We start from the raw sequence: 18,124 nt of genomic DNA on the forward strand, positions 1-18,124 counted from the left end.
AAGATATTGACATACCATCGGTCAGACAGTGGCAGGTTCAGCAGGGGTTTCGTCAGTTTCAGCTGCTGCTCTTTAATAGCATACGTAAGCACCTCTTTATCTGAGCACCGATGATAGGGCTGGTTACCAAACTCAAACAGTTCCCATAAAGTTACACCCAGGGACCTATATAAAAAAAACAAAGACAATGAGAACAATTCAGAATCAAAGAACGGCGACAGCCACAAACTGCAAGTCTTACAAATCCAAAAGTTGTCCATGAACAAACAGAAGAATGCTTAACTTTCAAACAAATTTTACTTATTCATTCACAAGACGTGGGCTTCGCTGGCAAGGCCAGCATTTATTGCCCATCAGAAGGTGGCGGTGACAACTGAGTTGTCTGTTTGGTGGATCTGGTCGAAAACAAATTACTTGCCCTACCCACAGATAACATCTGCCATTAAACCAGGACTTGTGACCATTCACTTGCTGTCATTTCTCACCTCATCACTGATTTGGCTGTCTCAGTTATTTCCACTCAATAATTTCAGTAGTTAATGGCAATGGAAAGTAATCCACATCAATTAGATGAAATAAGTTGGGAGGAGGCTCATGTGGAGCATAAACACTAGCACAGACCTCTTGTGCTAAATGGCTGGATTCTGTGCTGTAATATCTATGTAAAATTGATACATGGAAATATAAATAATAAAAGAAGTTTTTAAAGAATGTTACAAGTTTATAGCATTCTTTTTACCAATGCTGTTGGGTTTTATTTTGTTGTAAAGTCCTGTCTTGGGGACAACTCAAAGCTGCATTTCCCCATCATTTTCTTCTACTGAGTCTCTCAGTTCCTCTCCAGAGGGTGGTATCTCGTGCTGCTGTATGGCAACATGGCTGGTAGCACCTCTCCGATAACTGGGATCTTCTTTATACTTGAGGCCAACTGTATTGTTTTCACAGCTACAGCAACTAATGCAACACACAACAGGTTGGATCTGAGGCCTTCCTGGTCTGTAGGACCTCTGCAGCACATGGTAGGGTGCAGATACTCACTGAGCCAGTCCCAAGACCATCAATCGGTGACTTAAATATACTCGGAAAGTTCATTTGCTATTTAAAAGAAAAATGAAAGAAAGGACTGAAGTTAATACATGCAGACAACATTGTACCAAAAAAAGGAAAGGTTGGAATGCTGCTTGGATATAATATCTTGTCTGAACCACACAGCAACACAAGATTAATATTCACAACTGTAGGTGGTAGAATAATTCTGCTGCACTAGTAATTAAAGCTCTCAAATCATGAACAAAATATTTATAACTGTATGACATAAGGGCCCAATTGATACTCTCCACATACCAGCCTTCAATGTTATAGAGTCATAGAGTTATACAGCACAGAAACAGGCCCTTTGGCCCATCGTGTCCGTGCCAGCCATCAAGCCTATCTATTCTAATCCCATTTTCCAGCACTTGGCCCGTAGCCTTGTTTGCTATGGCGTTTCAGTGCTCATCTAAATACTTCTTAAATGTTGTGAGTGTTCCTGCCTCTACCACCTCGTCAGGCAGTGTGTTCCAGATTCCAACCACCCTCTGGGTGAAATTTTTTTTCCTCAAATCCCCTCTAAACCTCCTGCCCTTTACCTTAAATCTATGCCCCTTGGTTAATGACCCCTCCGCTAAGGGCAAAGATTTCTTCCTATATACCCTATCTATGGCCCTCATAATTTTGTATACCTCAATCAAGTCCCCCCTCAGCCTTCTCTGCTCTTAGGAAAACAACCCTAGCCTATCCAGTCTCTCTTCATAGCTGAAATACTCCAGCCCAGGCAACATCCTGGTGAATCTCCTCTGCACCCTCTCCAGTGCAATCACATCCTTCCTATAGTGTGGCGACCAGAACTGTACACGGTACTCCAGCTGTGGCCTCACTAGCTTTTTATACAGCTCCATCATAACCTCCCTGCTTTTATATTCTATGCCTCGGCTAATAAAGGCAAGTATCTTAAATGCCTTCCAAACAACCTTATCTACCTGTGCTGCTGCCTTCAGTGATCTATAGACAAGTACACCAAGGTCCCTCAGACCCTCTGTACTTCCTAGGATCCTACCATCCATTGTATATTCCCTTGCCTTGTTAGTCCTCCCAAAATGCATCACCTCACACTTCTCAGGATTAAATTCCATTTGCCACTGCTCTGCCTATCTTACCAGCCCACCTATATCGTCCTGTAATCCAAGGCTTTCCTCTTCACTATTTACGACACCATCAATTTTCATGTCATCTGCGAACTTACTGATCATACCTCCTATATTCACGTCTAAATCATTAATGTACACTACAATGTGCTCCGATAGATGTCTTGGCATTTAGTTTTGGATGAGAGGATGTGAAACACAATACAGTGTTTATAGAGAATCAGTCACTTGTTTTTAATATTTAATCAACAGCCTTTACTGATTAATTAATAGCACACCAAGTTGTGTAGAGATGTTTTTGTGTGTGCTGGTGGTACACAAGGGATAGGAATTTCACTGTAACTATAATTAAACTGATACAGGAAAGCTCTTTATTTGCTAAGTTTTTTTCCAAAAACCATCTTGAGTCTTAATATTCCCAATCTGTGCATACATTTTCCTGCTTTAGCTTGCTTTCTCTCTCACATTTTTGCAATTTTTCTCTCACATAATTACTATGTTCTTTAGCCACTTATTACAAGTGCTGTCTTATCATTGAGTGCATGACTGCTGATGTTAAGAGGGCTGCAGACTTGTCCATAATGTTGTCACTGCATCTCTGTATCAGCTGACAGCAGTAAAGTTGTGATTTGTTTCCTTTAGAGATTGAGGGCTCCATTCCGATTAGCATGTGGTGGTCCAGCTAACAACCAGAAGACCCAATCCTAAATGCCAGCCCAGATCAAATGCCCATTAAGGCTTGGTCTGAAATCTATATCCCCAGTTTGACAGTCGAAGGTGACTGTTGGAGCCAATGGGCTTGCTCAAAAAAAAAAATCACTTTTTAATTCCTTCCCCAATTACCTAAACTCCAACTTTATTTTTTTTTTTAAAAACAGGCAAACTCATGCTTCTCAAGGTGAGTGGAACATTTTCACTTTTGTGCCCATTGCCAGCATCACTTTTAAGATGAGATTAAGCATGGGTTGGGTACAGCTGCTCCTATTCTGCTCCATCATTGTGCCTTCACCTAAATGCGTAAAAGAATGCTTATCAAACCATCAGTGTGCCATCTTATTCCCAAACAAATCATCTTCATGGCAGCTTTGAATGAAATTGCTCCCATTCATACTGAATTGGTAATTATAAACATGATGACTGGTTTATGATCCTACTTTCGGGACGAGGGAGTTTTCTTTAGTAAGGTAAACATGGGAGGCTGGGCAAGAACATCATCTATGAAGCCAACCTACAGAATTGCTAATTGTAAAAGCAACTAGAGACAAGACTTTATTGTCTTCTAACCAATTGTGGCATCCATTTCCCTTTGGCCTACAGATTTATGGGGAGGCTGTGAGTTTACTTTCAAATCACAAGCACTGATTAATATTTGATCACTGAAAGGTGATGTCTGAACTTACCTTTTACTTTTCTATTACAGTCAAGGCTGGTAGCATGCTGGAAATATGACTCTTGTTATAGGTCATGGAGAGTAAAAGAAATTATAAATCATTGAAGCCAATAATAAATTTCATAAATAAATGAGTTGGTTCGTAAGGACTACCTGTTCTCTAGGAGTCCAGTTTGAACATTAAATAAGCAAAGACAATTAAATTGCAAAAGAGATTTGGTTTTGATAATGATTTATGACCCAGTAACGGATGTGCAGGTCAGATTGCATGATATATTCTTACCACCAAGATAACTGAAATTTATTACACACTCCAATATTTGCATAATTTATTTTGCGCTTTTGGAAATACAAATCTTTAAAGAAATCTCTCAAAGGATCTGCAGAATACAGAATTTATTTTGTTCAAACCCTTATACCTCATTCGTCAACTTGTCTCTTACAAGTTACCAAGTCTTCTTCTAAAAGAAAAAGACTTGCATTTTTATAGCACTTTCACAACCACCGGTCTTCTCAAAGTACTTTTGAAGTGTAGTTACTGTTGTAATGTGGGAAATGTGACAGACAATTTGCACACAGCAAACTCCTGTAACAACAATGTGATAATGAACAGATAATGTTGTGATGGAGGCAAGCACTGAAATCAGGTTCAGCATGTTCCTACACCATGCCCAGAGCAGGGCCAAAGGTGGCACAGCTGCAGAGCTTCCCCCAAGCACCAATGACAATATGAACTGCCAGTTCTGTGGACGTCCATGTCAATCCCGCATCTGACTCTTCAGTCATGAAAGGACCCACGGAAGACGATGAAATAGTTTACAGCTTTGACATACTCGAACAACAAAGAGTCTATCAAGAGAAATGTTGGTCAGGACACTGGGGATAACTCCCTTGCTCTTCTTCAAAATAATGCCAAGGGATCTTTTATGTCTGCCTGAGGGGGAAAACAGGGCCTCGGTTTAACATCTCATCTGAAAGACGGCACCTCTGATAGTGCAGCACTCCCTCAGTACTGGAGTGTCAGCCTTGATCTTTGTGCTCAAGTCCTGCAGTGGTGCTTTAATCCAGAACCTTGTGACCTAGAGATGAAGTAGTGCCAACTGAGCCATGGCCCTACCCCTTAGTTACTCAATGTGCATTACCTCAGCATTATCTTCGGTCTGAATGCATCTTTAAAAGCATTCAAGTCATAAGATATTAAACTGATGCTTGTTTATGTGGATGTTGAAGGTTCCGTGGCTAACGTTCGTCCCTCAACCAACACCACATACAACAGATTACCTGGTCAGTCGTTCATTTGTTGTCCGTGGGACCTTGCAGTATATTATTGGCTACCTCAATGCCCACATAACTGAAACAGGAGTTGGCCATTCAGCCCCTTGAGCCTGTTCTATTTGATCTGTACCTCAACTCCATTCACCCACCTTTGTTCCATATCCCATCATGTTCTTCCCTAAAAAAAGACTATTTTTGTTATGTGAGGTTATCAGAGGAGCAAAGCAGTGACAAAACTTCAAATATAAATTTGTTGGCTGTGAAATGCTTTGGGACATCCTGAGAATGCAAAAGGTGGTATCGAAATGTGAGTTCTTTCTTTTATTTGCAATCTTCTACCGGAAATGAGTGACCAGTCCATAATGGGTGAAATTGGCAATTGCACCTCGTGAGAACACAAGAATAGTTTATGGTGGGAAAGGAAATGTTACAAAGATGCTGTGGGAAGTGCCCTTTTATTACTGATATTCCCATTCGAGGAAATTGTGCTCTGCACCTGATTGACTTAAAGTGACATCGGTGATACAATCGAATAGTTATCAATGATGGGAAAGTGGTATGTTCCCCAGTACTGGTTTTTCACCATTTGGAAGAAGACCAAAATTATAGAATCATAGAATAGTTACAGCACAGAAGGGGGCCACATGGCTTGTTGTGTCTACACTGGCTCTCTGAAGGAGCAGTTCACCTAGTGCCACTCCCCCACTTTCTCCCCATTGACCTGTCCATTTTTCCTTTTCAGATAATAATCCAATTCCCTCTTGAATGCCTCGATTGAATCTGCCTCCACCAGACTCTCAAGCAGTGCATTCCAGATCCTAAACACTCGCTGCGTGAAAAAGTTTTTCTTCACATTGCCATTGCTTCTGTTGCCAATTACCTTAAATCTGAGCTCTCTCATTCTCAATCCCTCCACCAATGGGAACAGTTTCTCCCTATCTACTCTGTCCAGACTCCTCATGATTTTGAACACCTCTATCAAATCTCCTCTCAACCTTCTCTTCCACAAGGAAAACAGTCCTTCAAAAATACAGAATATTTTAAAAAATGCACCAAAATGATTTCCATTTCTATGTCCTGTTCTATGATAACTGGGATACTGCTGCAGTCATTCTCACCACTTGCTCACCAGATATTACTAATCTTGGTTTGATCCACCACCAGCAGATTCCCATGAACATCATCGATAAGCTCAGGTGCAATCCAGCGCAATGGAATCCAGAGCTGGTCAGGAGTTACAAAGTAATCTTTCTGTTAAAAATATTAGAAAGACAGTGTTCATACCAGTCAGCTTCCAGAGAATCCCACACCAACATGTCACAACAGTGAAATTTAATGGGAATGTCAGTCACTTTCCATTAATCTTCATTAACCCAACTCTTTCTTTCCAGTTTTTGATATAATACTCTTCATTTGGTAATTCAGAAACTGGGAAACAGTTAGTTAGGATGATCCCAGTTAGTTAGGATGACGTCATCAATATGCAGGGAAACAAAAGGGCCATGATGGTGCCCAAAGAAATGTCAGGGAAGAACTTTCATCTCTAATTTTGCACATCATTGCTCACTTTCAGCTCAAAGGAATGAAAGCATATGGGGATCGGGCGGGAATGTGCAGTTGAGGTGGAAGATCAGCAATGGTCTTATTGAATGGCTGAGCAGGCTCGAGGGGCCGAATGGCCTACTCCTGATCTTATTTCTTCTGTTCGCTTTAGAAAATGTTGCTTCTCTTTCTCCCACTTACTTCTTTATTTTGATATTTTACCTCACTTTTATCATTTCCCCCCTTAGCTTTCCTTGGATTGTTCTTGCAATTCTTTGTTCTCATTGGTCTCTCTTATAGATGACAGTCTGACAGCAGCCCGTGTGGAATCTAATTCAGAGTAAGGATCTGAAATCTTGGCCTTGCTCTTTGACCATCGCCCAGTGAGAAAGGACAAACGTTTGTTTTAATTAAGGTGTACCAACACTAGCAATGGCCATGATGAGGGCTTCCCCATAACAATCACACAATAGAGCGGTCGTTTGATCACAAGCCTAAATGTAGTCTAAATGTAACAAGACTCTGAATGTGGATGGATATATGTTTTTATTTAATAAAGTAATAATTATGTCCTTTTAATCCCCTCCTGTCCTAAAGGCTTATGCTGAGGTACAATTCCATGGGCAAGGGCAGGAATCTAGGACCTCATACAACTGGACATTCTTCATGGGTCAACCAGACAATGATGATTAGTTAGCTATTTGACTGTCGAAGGCATGAGAGGTAAGCTCAGTCCTCTTCTTACCCAAAGCCCACCACACACACTGAGGTAGACCTTGACTTTTTATGATAGTGTAAAACGGATGGTGGCGAGTCAGCAGCCCATTTGACATCTCTTACCCCCCCCCCCCCCCACCCCACCACCCCCCCCCAGCCCCGTTTTTAGTCGCTCGCCCCCACCACCCCCTTTTCCAGCAGGGTTTGCTGAACAGTGCTCAAGAACCCTACATGAACTTTCTCCTCCCTAGCCCGAAACACTGAAACCAAATGTAGTGGCCCACCTCTCTACTGCCACTGAGATCAGCTGAGGCGAAGACTGTTCAGCCAGATGTATTTCTATAACTTTGTAGCATGATACTAACATGTTGTTTGACACTTGGCCTTAATTGTTAAAAGATAAATAAACAGCCACGCTGAAAATATACTAAGATACCAATTTCTCATTGCATTTCTGCAAGACTGTAATTATATTCACCTACTGACACTTGGGGAACCAAACTCTGATCAGGTGTCGTTCCAATCCTCACGTATACTCAGTCCTGGCCACCTTATTTTAATTCAACGACTGTTACCAACCAACTAGAGCTGGCTACTGAAAAAGAACCATCTTACATCACAAAGTACAACATCACACGCTCAGAAAATTAATTCCAATCACAGAATCTTTAATAATCAATCGAACTTCTGACCTCACAGACCCTGGCATCACAACTCTATATTATGCAATTATTAAGGGAAATTGAACCTTGGGGAAGCCCCACCACGGCCATTGCTAGTGTTGGTACACCCCAGAGTAAGAAAGCTCTATCCTTCCTCACTGGGTGATGGTCAGAGACTTCAGTTGCTTACCGATCATTGAACTAGATGCCACAGGGCTGCTGTCGGACTGTTATCTTGAAGTGAGATGAATAAGAACATGGGATTGCAAGGATAATCCGACGAAAGCTAAGGGGGACGATGATAAGAGTGAGATAAAATATTGAAAAACACTGGGAAATAAAATCAAAATCTCATAAAACGAAGAGCTGCAGTAAAGCAATGATGAGGAATGTTTGAGGTGTGAGTACATTCATTTTGCATTTCTTTGGCCAGGATTGTATTATTCTTGGCCTTTTGTCCTGTATGTTGGTGTTATCCACAATGAGAACAATCTCAGTCGTCCTTAGTAACAGAACTTTTAAAAGTACGGTTTATAGAGTAAAGTATTTATTACTTTCTCCTATTTGCCTTCCATGATCTCTCCATGTCCAAACAACATCTATGAATCACTCAGGAGGTGGACAAGGGAGGTCCGAGTTACTCCTTTTCCACTTTATTCTCTCTGCACTTGATTTCTCCTCACAATGGGCTAGAGCTCAACGGTGCAAAAGTGTAAAATGGGTGATAATGAATCAGCAGCTTACTTTACATTACGCTCTCGCACAAAGTCCAGATCTACCCCACATGTCTCAGGGGCAGGAGCTCCCTCTGTGAGGGATCCCCTGTACCCCATCACTCTGTGGCGTAAGTATGGATATTTTATGAATGAAACTCTGCCACTTTGGCTGAATATGGGCATCTTTCAAGTACAAGCCAAGTTTAGCTTCTAGCTGTAAGGACATCTGGTCCAGTTTGACAGTGGGGAAGACCTCAGCTGCACAGCACTCTTGCAGCAAATTCAGCAACCCCCCTGTTTGAGAAGAATTTTCCTGAAGTGGAGATTGAAAAGAAAAATAAATGTCGGAAACCTAAAAAAAAAATCCACACCAGGTCAATCAGTATCTGACAGAGAAAGATTTGTTCTATCAACTGTTTCAGGGTGTGGGTAACAGTGGCAAGGCCAGCATTTATTGCCCAACCCTAGTTGCTCCGAGTTGGTGGTGGTGAGTCTTGGGCTTGAACCATTGCAGTACGTGTGGTGATGCTACTCCCACAGTGGTGCTAGTTTGTTGTAGCTGCTCAATAGGTCTTTCAACTGGGTCTTCCGACAGTGGGTAGGGTGGCAAGTTCTCTTCCCTGGAGGACATTAGTTAAATTTGTACAACAAAATGACAGCTTTTATGATAAATTTTGTTTTCAGGTCAGCCCACAAATAACCACATTTATTAAATTAAACTCATAACAAATAATGGATTGTTAGCACATTAGCATAACCTCTACACCGCCAAACTTGCATTAAGATAAACTTTGCAATACTTTTCACCAGATAATACCTGAAGCCTTTGTCTCCCTTTCTGACACTGATTAACTTACCGTGTATTTATGGTATTTTTCTGCTGTTTTATTTTCAACAATCTACTGTGAATTTTTTTCAGAAGATCACCTGTGTCATTCCTTGATTGAGAGAGTGCGTAGACCAATGATGCGCTGCAGCAGTACCAATTAATGGTTGGAACAGTATGGGCAGTGCTGCCGATTATGCGATATGTCTTAGCTACTCACGAGGCCCCTGCGTCACCTCACAAACCTGAACCACCTTACAGTGAATTTCTCCCTGAACGGACAATAGTAAAGAAGGGCAAAACGCAATCTTCCTGACATTTCTGGAACTACACCAATGTATTATTTCATAATGCAAGCATGCCTAAAATAAAAATGTGCACAGTTCAAATGTACATCCAATTCTTCATTTCTTATTCATTTACCTTGTACTTATTGTGAGACAGTCCATAGTCTCCAATTTTAACAGTCAGGTCTGCAGACAGCAAGCAGTTTCGCAGGGCGAAGTCACTGAACAAAGGAGAACCACAGCTATTACTCTATAATAGTGGATGCAAATAGATACAATTTAAATGCTACTCAATTATAGTCAATTCTGTTCATCTCCTGAAGGCACAGCTAGCGTGTGGTTCAATAGGCATCAAAAACACCCACTTCACCCAAGTGTCCATTAATCATACAAACGTATGAAATTGACAGACAGGAAAAGACCAGTTGGTCCATGAAGCCTCCCTCAACATGGTATAGTCATGTATGACGAGTGAGGAGGCTATTGAACCAAGTCTGCCCCTGCCCTCTTGGGATGTTCAGTCATGAAATTCCAGCGGGACGTGGCTGGGAGGCAATCAGGAGCTGGAGCAATTGTTTCCCACCTGATCGGAGGACACTGACGCCAATCCCCACAGGCTTCAGCCTTCCCGGCTGAGATCAGCTGCAGCAATAAAGCCAGCCTTTGCATGTGGGATGCTCCAGGGTACGATCAATGACTAAGATAAACTTGCTGAAACATCGAGGAGCGCCTGAAATGTTCCAAGCTGGTTGAATTTTTTTTTTAAAGCATTTTACTTGGGGTCCAAGGTAGGAAAGCCTGCAAGTTGTTTGCAATTCTACAAGTGCAGTGCAGTGCTGCTGCAACAGGCTGCGTTGTGTTTGATCTGGCCCGCTGGATTTGGGAACGATTTTTCCTGGAAACTAGGTACCTCCCCACAAGAATGGGCGATGATCAGGCCAGACAACCAGCCTGGGCTGATCCTGTGCGCTTTGCAGTGACCAAGCAGCAGAGTGTCACTGGGGAGCAGGTAACTACCAGTGCTTTAGCCCAGGTGGTGCAGAGACGGGTGATATTATGGCGGTGGAAATCGATGGTCTCGGTGCTGTATGTTATGGGGAGATCATGAACAGCGGGAACCAAAGAAACGTTAAAATAGAACCACCAATGTTTATTACACAGAAGGAGGCCATTGAACCCCTCTTGTCCATGCCAGCTCTTTGCTAAAATAATCCCACTGCTTTATCCTCTCCCCATATCCTTTATCTTCCTGCTTCAACGTTCCCTTAAAAGATGCCATTGTCTCTAATGCAATCAAAACATTCCGTGACATGTTATCTTTGTTAAGTTATTTTTATTTCACGCATGCCATCACACTGTCGCAAGTACATTTATCAAATATCAGGCAAAAGGAGAAAAAGGTCAGAATGGGTAACCTTTGGCGAGAAATCATGTACAGAGTCTGACCGTGTGTCAGGGAGTGAGCACGGAGCTTGGCCGGACAAGCAGCGAGTGAACACCCTCCGCAACAAAATCACTGATGCTGGAGCCACGTGGTTCACTCTGTCAGCATCAGGATATTGTTACAGGGAATGAACAGCAACGACGGTCTCCACGGCAGGAAAGGTTGGGGTGGAGCAGCGTGGGGAAGGGAGGAAATGGCTTCAGGCTTGAGAGATTAGCGCTAACAGCTGCAATATTGCTACTAGCAGGTACAAAACCGAATGGCAGAAAAACAGAGCAGAGAGAAAGAACCATATAAAAGGAGACAGTGGTCAGGCTCAAAATAAAGGAGGGAAAATGAGCCTTTCAGAAACATCAACTACTTTTAACTTAAACTTAATTAGCAAAATGCATTAACTTGGCAATTTCTTCTGATTTGGCTAGCAATACACTGCAGCAATACCGTAGTGCCAGTGGGTCAGCCTCGTCAACGGGCTCATTTCTGTCTGAGTCACCTGTAAATATGCTTTTTGATCAAGTTGTAGTTCTGAATATTTCCTTGTACGCTGTGGTACCTTCTAAAGTTGTATGAAAGAGAAATGCAAGTAAGGAAAACCTAAGTTTTGTAAAGACAGGGCTTAAAGATTTTGCATTAAAAAAGAAGAGCTGCCTGCTTTGTAATTGAGATTCGAAGTGTGAAATTAGTCTAATCGATGTAATTTGACCGGCCGTTCACAATAATACTATGCTTTCTAATTTTCCAAAAGGTACTTGGTTTTCGATGGAGATGCGAGAAGCACCAGGATGCGGGGTCTCCAGTTCCACCAGGGGTCTCCGCTGAAGTTACGGTGATGAAACAGGAAACATTGCAAGGAAATTCAGCCCCACTGGCACCAACCACATTGCTCTCTGCTCCTTGTTGCTGTGACCCAAGTAAAACTGCTACAGTGAAATTCCAGCTACTTGATTCTCAAGAGGTGCTTTTTAATATTCTGCCCACACACATTTAGTTTATTAACACATCACAGCTAACTCCCACAGACAGATAAAGGACAACGAGATTGTGCTGAACCTTGCTGGCTTCAGTATAATTTCCCAAACCTTAATCAAGAAGGCAACTTATAAAAGTGCTATATATAAAAGTATTCAATTCCCGAAATGTCATTCAAAATTAATTTAAATTTACACTATGGAAGGAAGGCGGGTGTTTGCAATCTCGCAGCGTACAGACAGCATTTTACCTGTGTATGTAATTATATTTGTGGAGATACTGTAGGCCTGATGTGATCTCACATGCCATTCTCTGCAGAGTTGAAGGGTCAGGAGCCAATTCATCAGCTGCATTATGAGTCCTCAGATAACCCTTTAAATCACCCTTCAAAATAGAACAGTGAAAGGCAAACATTAAAGCTACGGGTATAGGATAACCTCTTTTGCTGGTCTGTTGTGCCAATAGAAAATAAACACTGGATAGCAGAATGGTGAACATATTAATACCTTTTGTTGTTGTTTTATTTCCTCATTTTGTTTCCTATTGGTTATCATGAAGCTTCAAAGTTGATGGTGTGAGTGGGGGAGCAATGGTTTGCAGGGGGGAAGGCTATGAAAATCCTGTGAGGTTAAAAGGATATTAAATACTCCATACAATTCATAGGATAAACCCTACAACAACACGGCACCCTGGTTGGGCACCTTGTGGGTACAGAGAAAAGAATATGAAGCAGGAGACTGAGAACACCGATCTCCTGCTTCATAATATTACTGCAGCTGGAAGCTGCGTTATACAAATTTGGGGAACATGTAGCGCTCCTGGGTCAACATGTGGAGATGGAGACCTTATTCAACAGGTCTTCCCACCCTGCCCATTATTGCATTTCATCTTCACTGCCCCGCACTTTCCAAGCACGATGAGAAGGAAAGTTTGCCGCTTGCTATCCCACTTACATGCTTTGTGCCTCCTTCAAAGCACATTTAAAACTCTGCCTGCCAGCAGCTCAGTGCTGGTGACAGTTTTAATGTCCTACAAGAGATAGATGCGGCAGTGACAAGATGCAAGGTCATGCTGGTAATGTGATTTGAAACTCAACCTGGATGAAAGACTTGCATTTCTACAGCACCGTTCATGACCTCAGGACATTCCAAATGATAACCACCAGGTAATCTGTTTTTTTGTGATGTTGATTGAGAGAAGAATATTGGCCAGGACACCAGGGATAACTCCCCTGCTCTTCTTCAAAATGGCAGCCATAGGCTCCACCTGACAGGGCAGACAGTACCTGAAAGACGCCACCTCTGGCAATGCAGCACTCCCTCAGCACTGTACTGAAATATCAGCCGAGATTATGTATTTAAGTCTTTAGAGTGGGACTTGAACATGCAACTACCTGACTCAAAGACATGAATGTTAACCACTGAACCATGAAAGAGGGAAGTAAGAAGAAAGTGGGGAGATTCTGTTTCTAAAGGGACACTTTGTACTTTCTTGTAATTAGTTACATACTCTAGAATGTATTATTGTATGCAGGACAATAACTTCTGCTATTTTCATGGATTGAAGATGTCCTATGATTGTACATTTGCTACCAAGGTCTCAGCTTTGGCTGGGTGGTAGCACTCTTGTCTCTGAATCAAATGGCCGTGAGTTTAAGCTCTACTCCAGAAACCTAAGCATGTAATCTCGGCTGATGTCTCAGTGCAGTGCCTTAGGAGTGCTGCACTGTCAGAGGTGCCACCTGCTGTGTGAGATATTAAACTGAAGCTGTGCCCATGGCACTGTTCAAAGAAGAGCAGGGAAGGTGTCCAGGGCAACATTTACCCCTCAACCAACAGGACTGAAAAGAAAATTAGCTGATTGTGGGAGCTTTCTGTGTGCAAATGAGCTCCAGTGTTTTCCCATGTCACAACAATGACTACACTTTTAAAAGTGCCCATGAAGTGGTTTGGATTTTCTGAGTTTATGAAAGATGCTGAATAAATGCAGGTTCCTTTTTTCTGACATTATTTGGCACTATCACTATTCTCTGGCACAAATGGAGTGCTGTATGAGTTACTTCAAAAACTGAAGATATATATGGTAATAAAAAATACTACTGAAGTGCAACATTGTGCACTTTCTTTGTGATTGCTAATTTTTTTTGGTATGAAATATACCCAGTGCAAAATTAATTTGTGTTGCAATGAATATAAATGACTGCAGCAAGACTAATGTATCATCCTCTTGACCAGACAAGACAATGACATTCAGCACCAGAGGCGTTGCTTTAAATACATACTTATCTCTCGAATGCAATTCATAGTTGAGTTCAACAAAACTCAATTGATTATAAATTATGATAAAAGTTCTCACCAGCTGTTTATAAATCAATTTATGCATAAACATCATTTTTATAGTGCCCAGCTTTTCCACCTATTTAACTGATGGCTTTTGGTACTTTATGTTGGCAACTTCCCATGCTCACCATATCAAAAAATACTTTTGATCGCTTTTCTTCAGAGCTGTAATGGCAAGACAAAACCACCAGGAGGCATAGTATAGCCAGATTAATGTCTTCGTCCCAATAATTGTGGGATGTGTATTTTAAAATCTCACCGGTTCAACTATTTTTATTTAAGCTATTTGAATTTCAGACTATCAAAACAAATCTGGCTGAATCTACTGGCGGCAGTCAGCCTGCTCATTAGATTAGAAGTTTAGTGCGTCAGACTTGAAGAACCGTTAGACGTTGATGTAGTTATTTTGCTGACCAAGTGTAAATAGTGCACACTGACTAGCCATAGGCCAATATTTAAATACTAAATTATACTGGAGCAGCCGATCAGATTGCACCTGTACTAAATCCTTTGCTTTGGTCCAGATAAAAAGAACAAAATGAAAATGCTGGAATTGCACAACAGGTTGCTCAGAGTCTGTAAGAAGACGGTTAAGGTGGGTTCCTTGATCAGGACTGACCTGACAAAAAGGTTCCACCCCAAACCTGAACCTCTTTTTCAAAACTGACTCACAGCGTGGTTTATTTCCACCAATTTCAGCTTTTATTCCCCTCCACAGGACCAAAGGGACCATACTTAATATCTCCAGTAAATACATTTCAGATGTCTGTGCATTATTTTTAAAAAAAACTTTACTTTAAAAGAGCCATTGTCAGAATGCATCATTAGCTCATATTACACAGAAAGTGATGCTGCTAGGTATTTCTCTCATTGGGATGTTTCATTGTGTTAAAGTTGCCACATTTAAGTTGTTGCTGTAAAATTCAATAACAATATTTTCATGAAGCAGAGACCTAAAATATGTTTACTTCACTGGAGAACACTAAAGCCATAAAAAGAACACGTGGAATCTTGTAATATTAACACAGAACGGAATGGTGGTATTTCCTCAGTCCAGCTTGGTTTAATGATTATGTCCCAGATGCCTCAACCTTAACGGTTCAACGTGCATGCCATTTGCATGTCAAAATGCTGTAGTAATGAGGTCACCATTTGACAAGCAAATGCTATCTTGGTAAGCAGAAAAAGGAAGCTTTAAACAACCCATGTGGAATGTCTCTCCTGTCCTCTTTTAACCCCAAAGAAGTTTCCTGGGAATGCTGGACAAATCACAGTGGCAGCTGTTTGCTATACAGTCATCATGCATTGCGCAAATCTCGGGTGGAAAGCAATGTCCTGTTATTTGTCAACATTTCCCTCAAGAACATAACAACTGTTATAAGCCACCTTTATCCTTTCTGGCTAAAAAAAGTGATATGTCGGAGGAAGCTAAAGCAAGTCTTGTGCTATACAGTTCTCAGAACAACGCACAGTAAGTCTTGAAGGGCAGGTTCATGCACTCCAAGTACAATCGCTCCCCTTTTTGTAGAGTGGAATCTTCCACCACGGTACACCATGGGTAAGGGCAGCATTAGTGAGAATGAATCAGTGGGGTCACCTCCCCTTTAAGGTTTACTCAGCCAGGGCAATGATTTCTTGGTCCTGTACACTATATAAGGTACTCCCCATCTCCTTAAAGCAGGGCAGAGGAGGCAAAAAGGACAAACAGATGTTAGTACCTTTGCGCAAAAATCCCCACCTTCCTGCTTTTTAGTGAAAGGTAAGACCACAGTCAGTGTCCTCCACAAAGTATCTTTCTAATTTTAGCCTTTTACTTTGAGGTTCTTCCATGGAGCCCTGTCCACATCCATTTTAGATGGCACAGAGTGGACAGACACTGGAATGAGGTATTTTATTCTTTAATGGGATGTGGGCATCGCTGGCATTTGTTGCCCATCCCTAATTGTCCTTGAAAACTGAGTGGCTTGCTAGGCCATTTCAGAGGGCATTTAAGGGTCAACCACATTGCTGTGGGTCTGGAGTCATATGTAGGCCAGACCAGGTAAGGATGGCAGATTTCTTTCCCAAAAGGACATTCGTGAACTTGATGGCTTTTTAAAACTATCAATGATAGTTTCATGGCACCATTACTGAGACTAGCTTTCAGATTTTTTTTGTTAATTAATTTAAATTCCACCAGCTGCCATGATGGGATTGGAACCCATGTTCCCTGGATTACTCGTCCAGTGACATACGAACATACAAGTGAGAAGCAGGAGTAGGCCACTCAGCCCCTTGAGCCTGCTTTGCCATTCAATAAGATCATGGCTGATCTGACTGTAACTTTGACTCTACATTCCCACCTACCCCCGATAATCTTTCACCCTCTTGCTTATTAAGAATCTATCAACCTCTGCCTTAAAAATATTTAGAGACTTTGCTTCCACTGCCTTTTCAGGAAAAGAATTCCCAATACTCACGACTCTCTTGAATGAAAAAATTTCTCCTCATCTCTGTCTTAAATGGGCGACTCCTTATTTTTAAATAGTGAACCCTCGTTCCAAATTCTCTCACAAGGGGAAACATCCTTTCCACATCCACCCTGTCAAGACTCCTCAGGATCTTATATATTTCAATCAAGTTGCTTCTTACTCTCCTAAATTCCAGCGGATACAAGTCTAGCCTGTCCAATCTTTACTCATAAGACAACCCGCCCATTCCAGGTATTAGTCTAGTAAACCTTCTCTGAACTGCTTCCAATGCATTTACATACTTCCTTACACAGTACTCCAGAAGTGGTCTCACCAATGCCCCGTATAGCTGAAGCATAACCTTTACTCCCTATTTTTGTATTCAATTCCCCTCGCAATAAACAATAATATTATATTGGCTTTTCTAATTACCTGCATACTAACCTTTTACGATTCTTGCACTAGGACACCCAGATCCCGCTGCATCTCAGAGCTCTGCAATCTCTCACCATTTAGATAATATGCTTCTTTTTTATTCTTCCTGCCAAAATGGACAATTTCACATTTTCCAACATTATACTCCATTTGCCAGATCTTTGCCCACTCACTTAATCTGTCTATATCCCTTTGTAGCTCCTGATGTCCTCTTCACAACTTAATTTCCTACCTAACTTTGTGTCATCAGCAAATTTAGCAACCATACCTTTGGTCCCTTCATCCAAGTCATTAATATAAATTGTAAAATGTTGAGGCCCCAGCACAGATCCCTGTGGCACACCACTTGTTGCATCTTGCCAACCAGAAAATGACCCATTCATGCCTACTCTGTTTCCTGTTAACTAGCCAATCCTCTATCCATGCCACTATGCTACCACCTACACTATGAGCTTTTAATTTCCGCATTAACTTTTGATGTGGTACCTTATCAAATGCCTTCTGGAAATTAACACTACAGTGTATGGAATTCCCTTTGGAACAGTCCATCTGTCATCCCTTTGGAAACTGATGACTGCCTGGTTGCTGCAGGTTTGCCTTTCTGTCTCTACAAACCACAACACCAATGATTCTGAACAAACCAGGGGATGGAGACCAATCACTGTCCTAACTGGCCAACAGATTCCTGCTGAGGATTGCTACAGCACCAGAAGTGACAGTGTAATAACCAAATTCTGATTCCATGCAGAGATTACAGGGACAAAATGTAACCTTGCAGGCTTTCATTGACAATTCTGCAAAGGAAGAATTAATCAACTATCATGGCTGTTATTTGTCTCCTTACGGAAATGGGTTTCAGTTCAAGGTCTAGATGGTTTTGTTAGGAGCT

The 18,124-nt window shown here is 41.6% G+C and overlaps 1 protein-coding gene across 4 annotated transcripts in view; it reads right to left on the minus strand.

Annotated features, from left to right (window-relative positions):
- aatkb (apoptosis-associated tyrosine kinase b) overlaps positions 1-18,124 on the minus strand; it is a 344,410-nt gene that overhangs the window by 14,060 nt on the left and 312,226 nt on the right. For 3 of the 4 annotated variants that reach the window (XM_068058412.1, XM_068058413.1, XM_068058414.1), the window contains exons 7-10: positions 12,262-12,395; positions 9,735-9,819; positions 5,978-6,099; positions 16-165 (exon numbers count right to left, since the gene is read on the minus strand). In XM_068058412.1, coding sequence (XP_067914513.1) covers positions 16-165; positions 5,978-6,099; positions 9,735-9,819; positions 12,262-12,395 — 491 coding nt within the window. Of the gene's footprint in view, positions 1-15; positions 166-5,977; positions 6,100-9,734; positions 9,820-12,261; positions 12,396-12,517; positions 12,619-18,124 lie in introns of those variants that run through there. The other variant, XM_068058415.1, reaches the window with a different exon arrangement.

Source organism: Heterodontus francisci, chromosome 26 (genome assembly GCF_036365525.1).
Source record: "Heterodontus francisci isolate sHetFra1 chromosome 26, sHetFra1.hap1, whole genome shotgun sequence".
Classification (NCBI taxonomy): Eukaryota; Metazoa; Chordata; class Chondrichthyes; order Heterodontiformes; family Heterodontidae; genus Heterodontus; species Heterodontus francisci.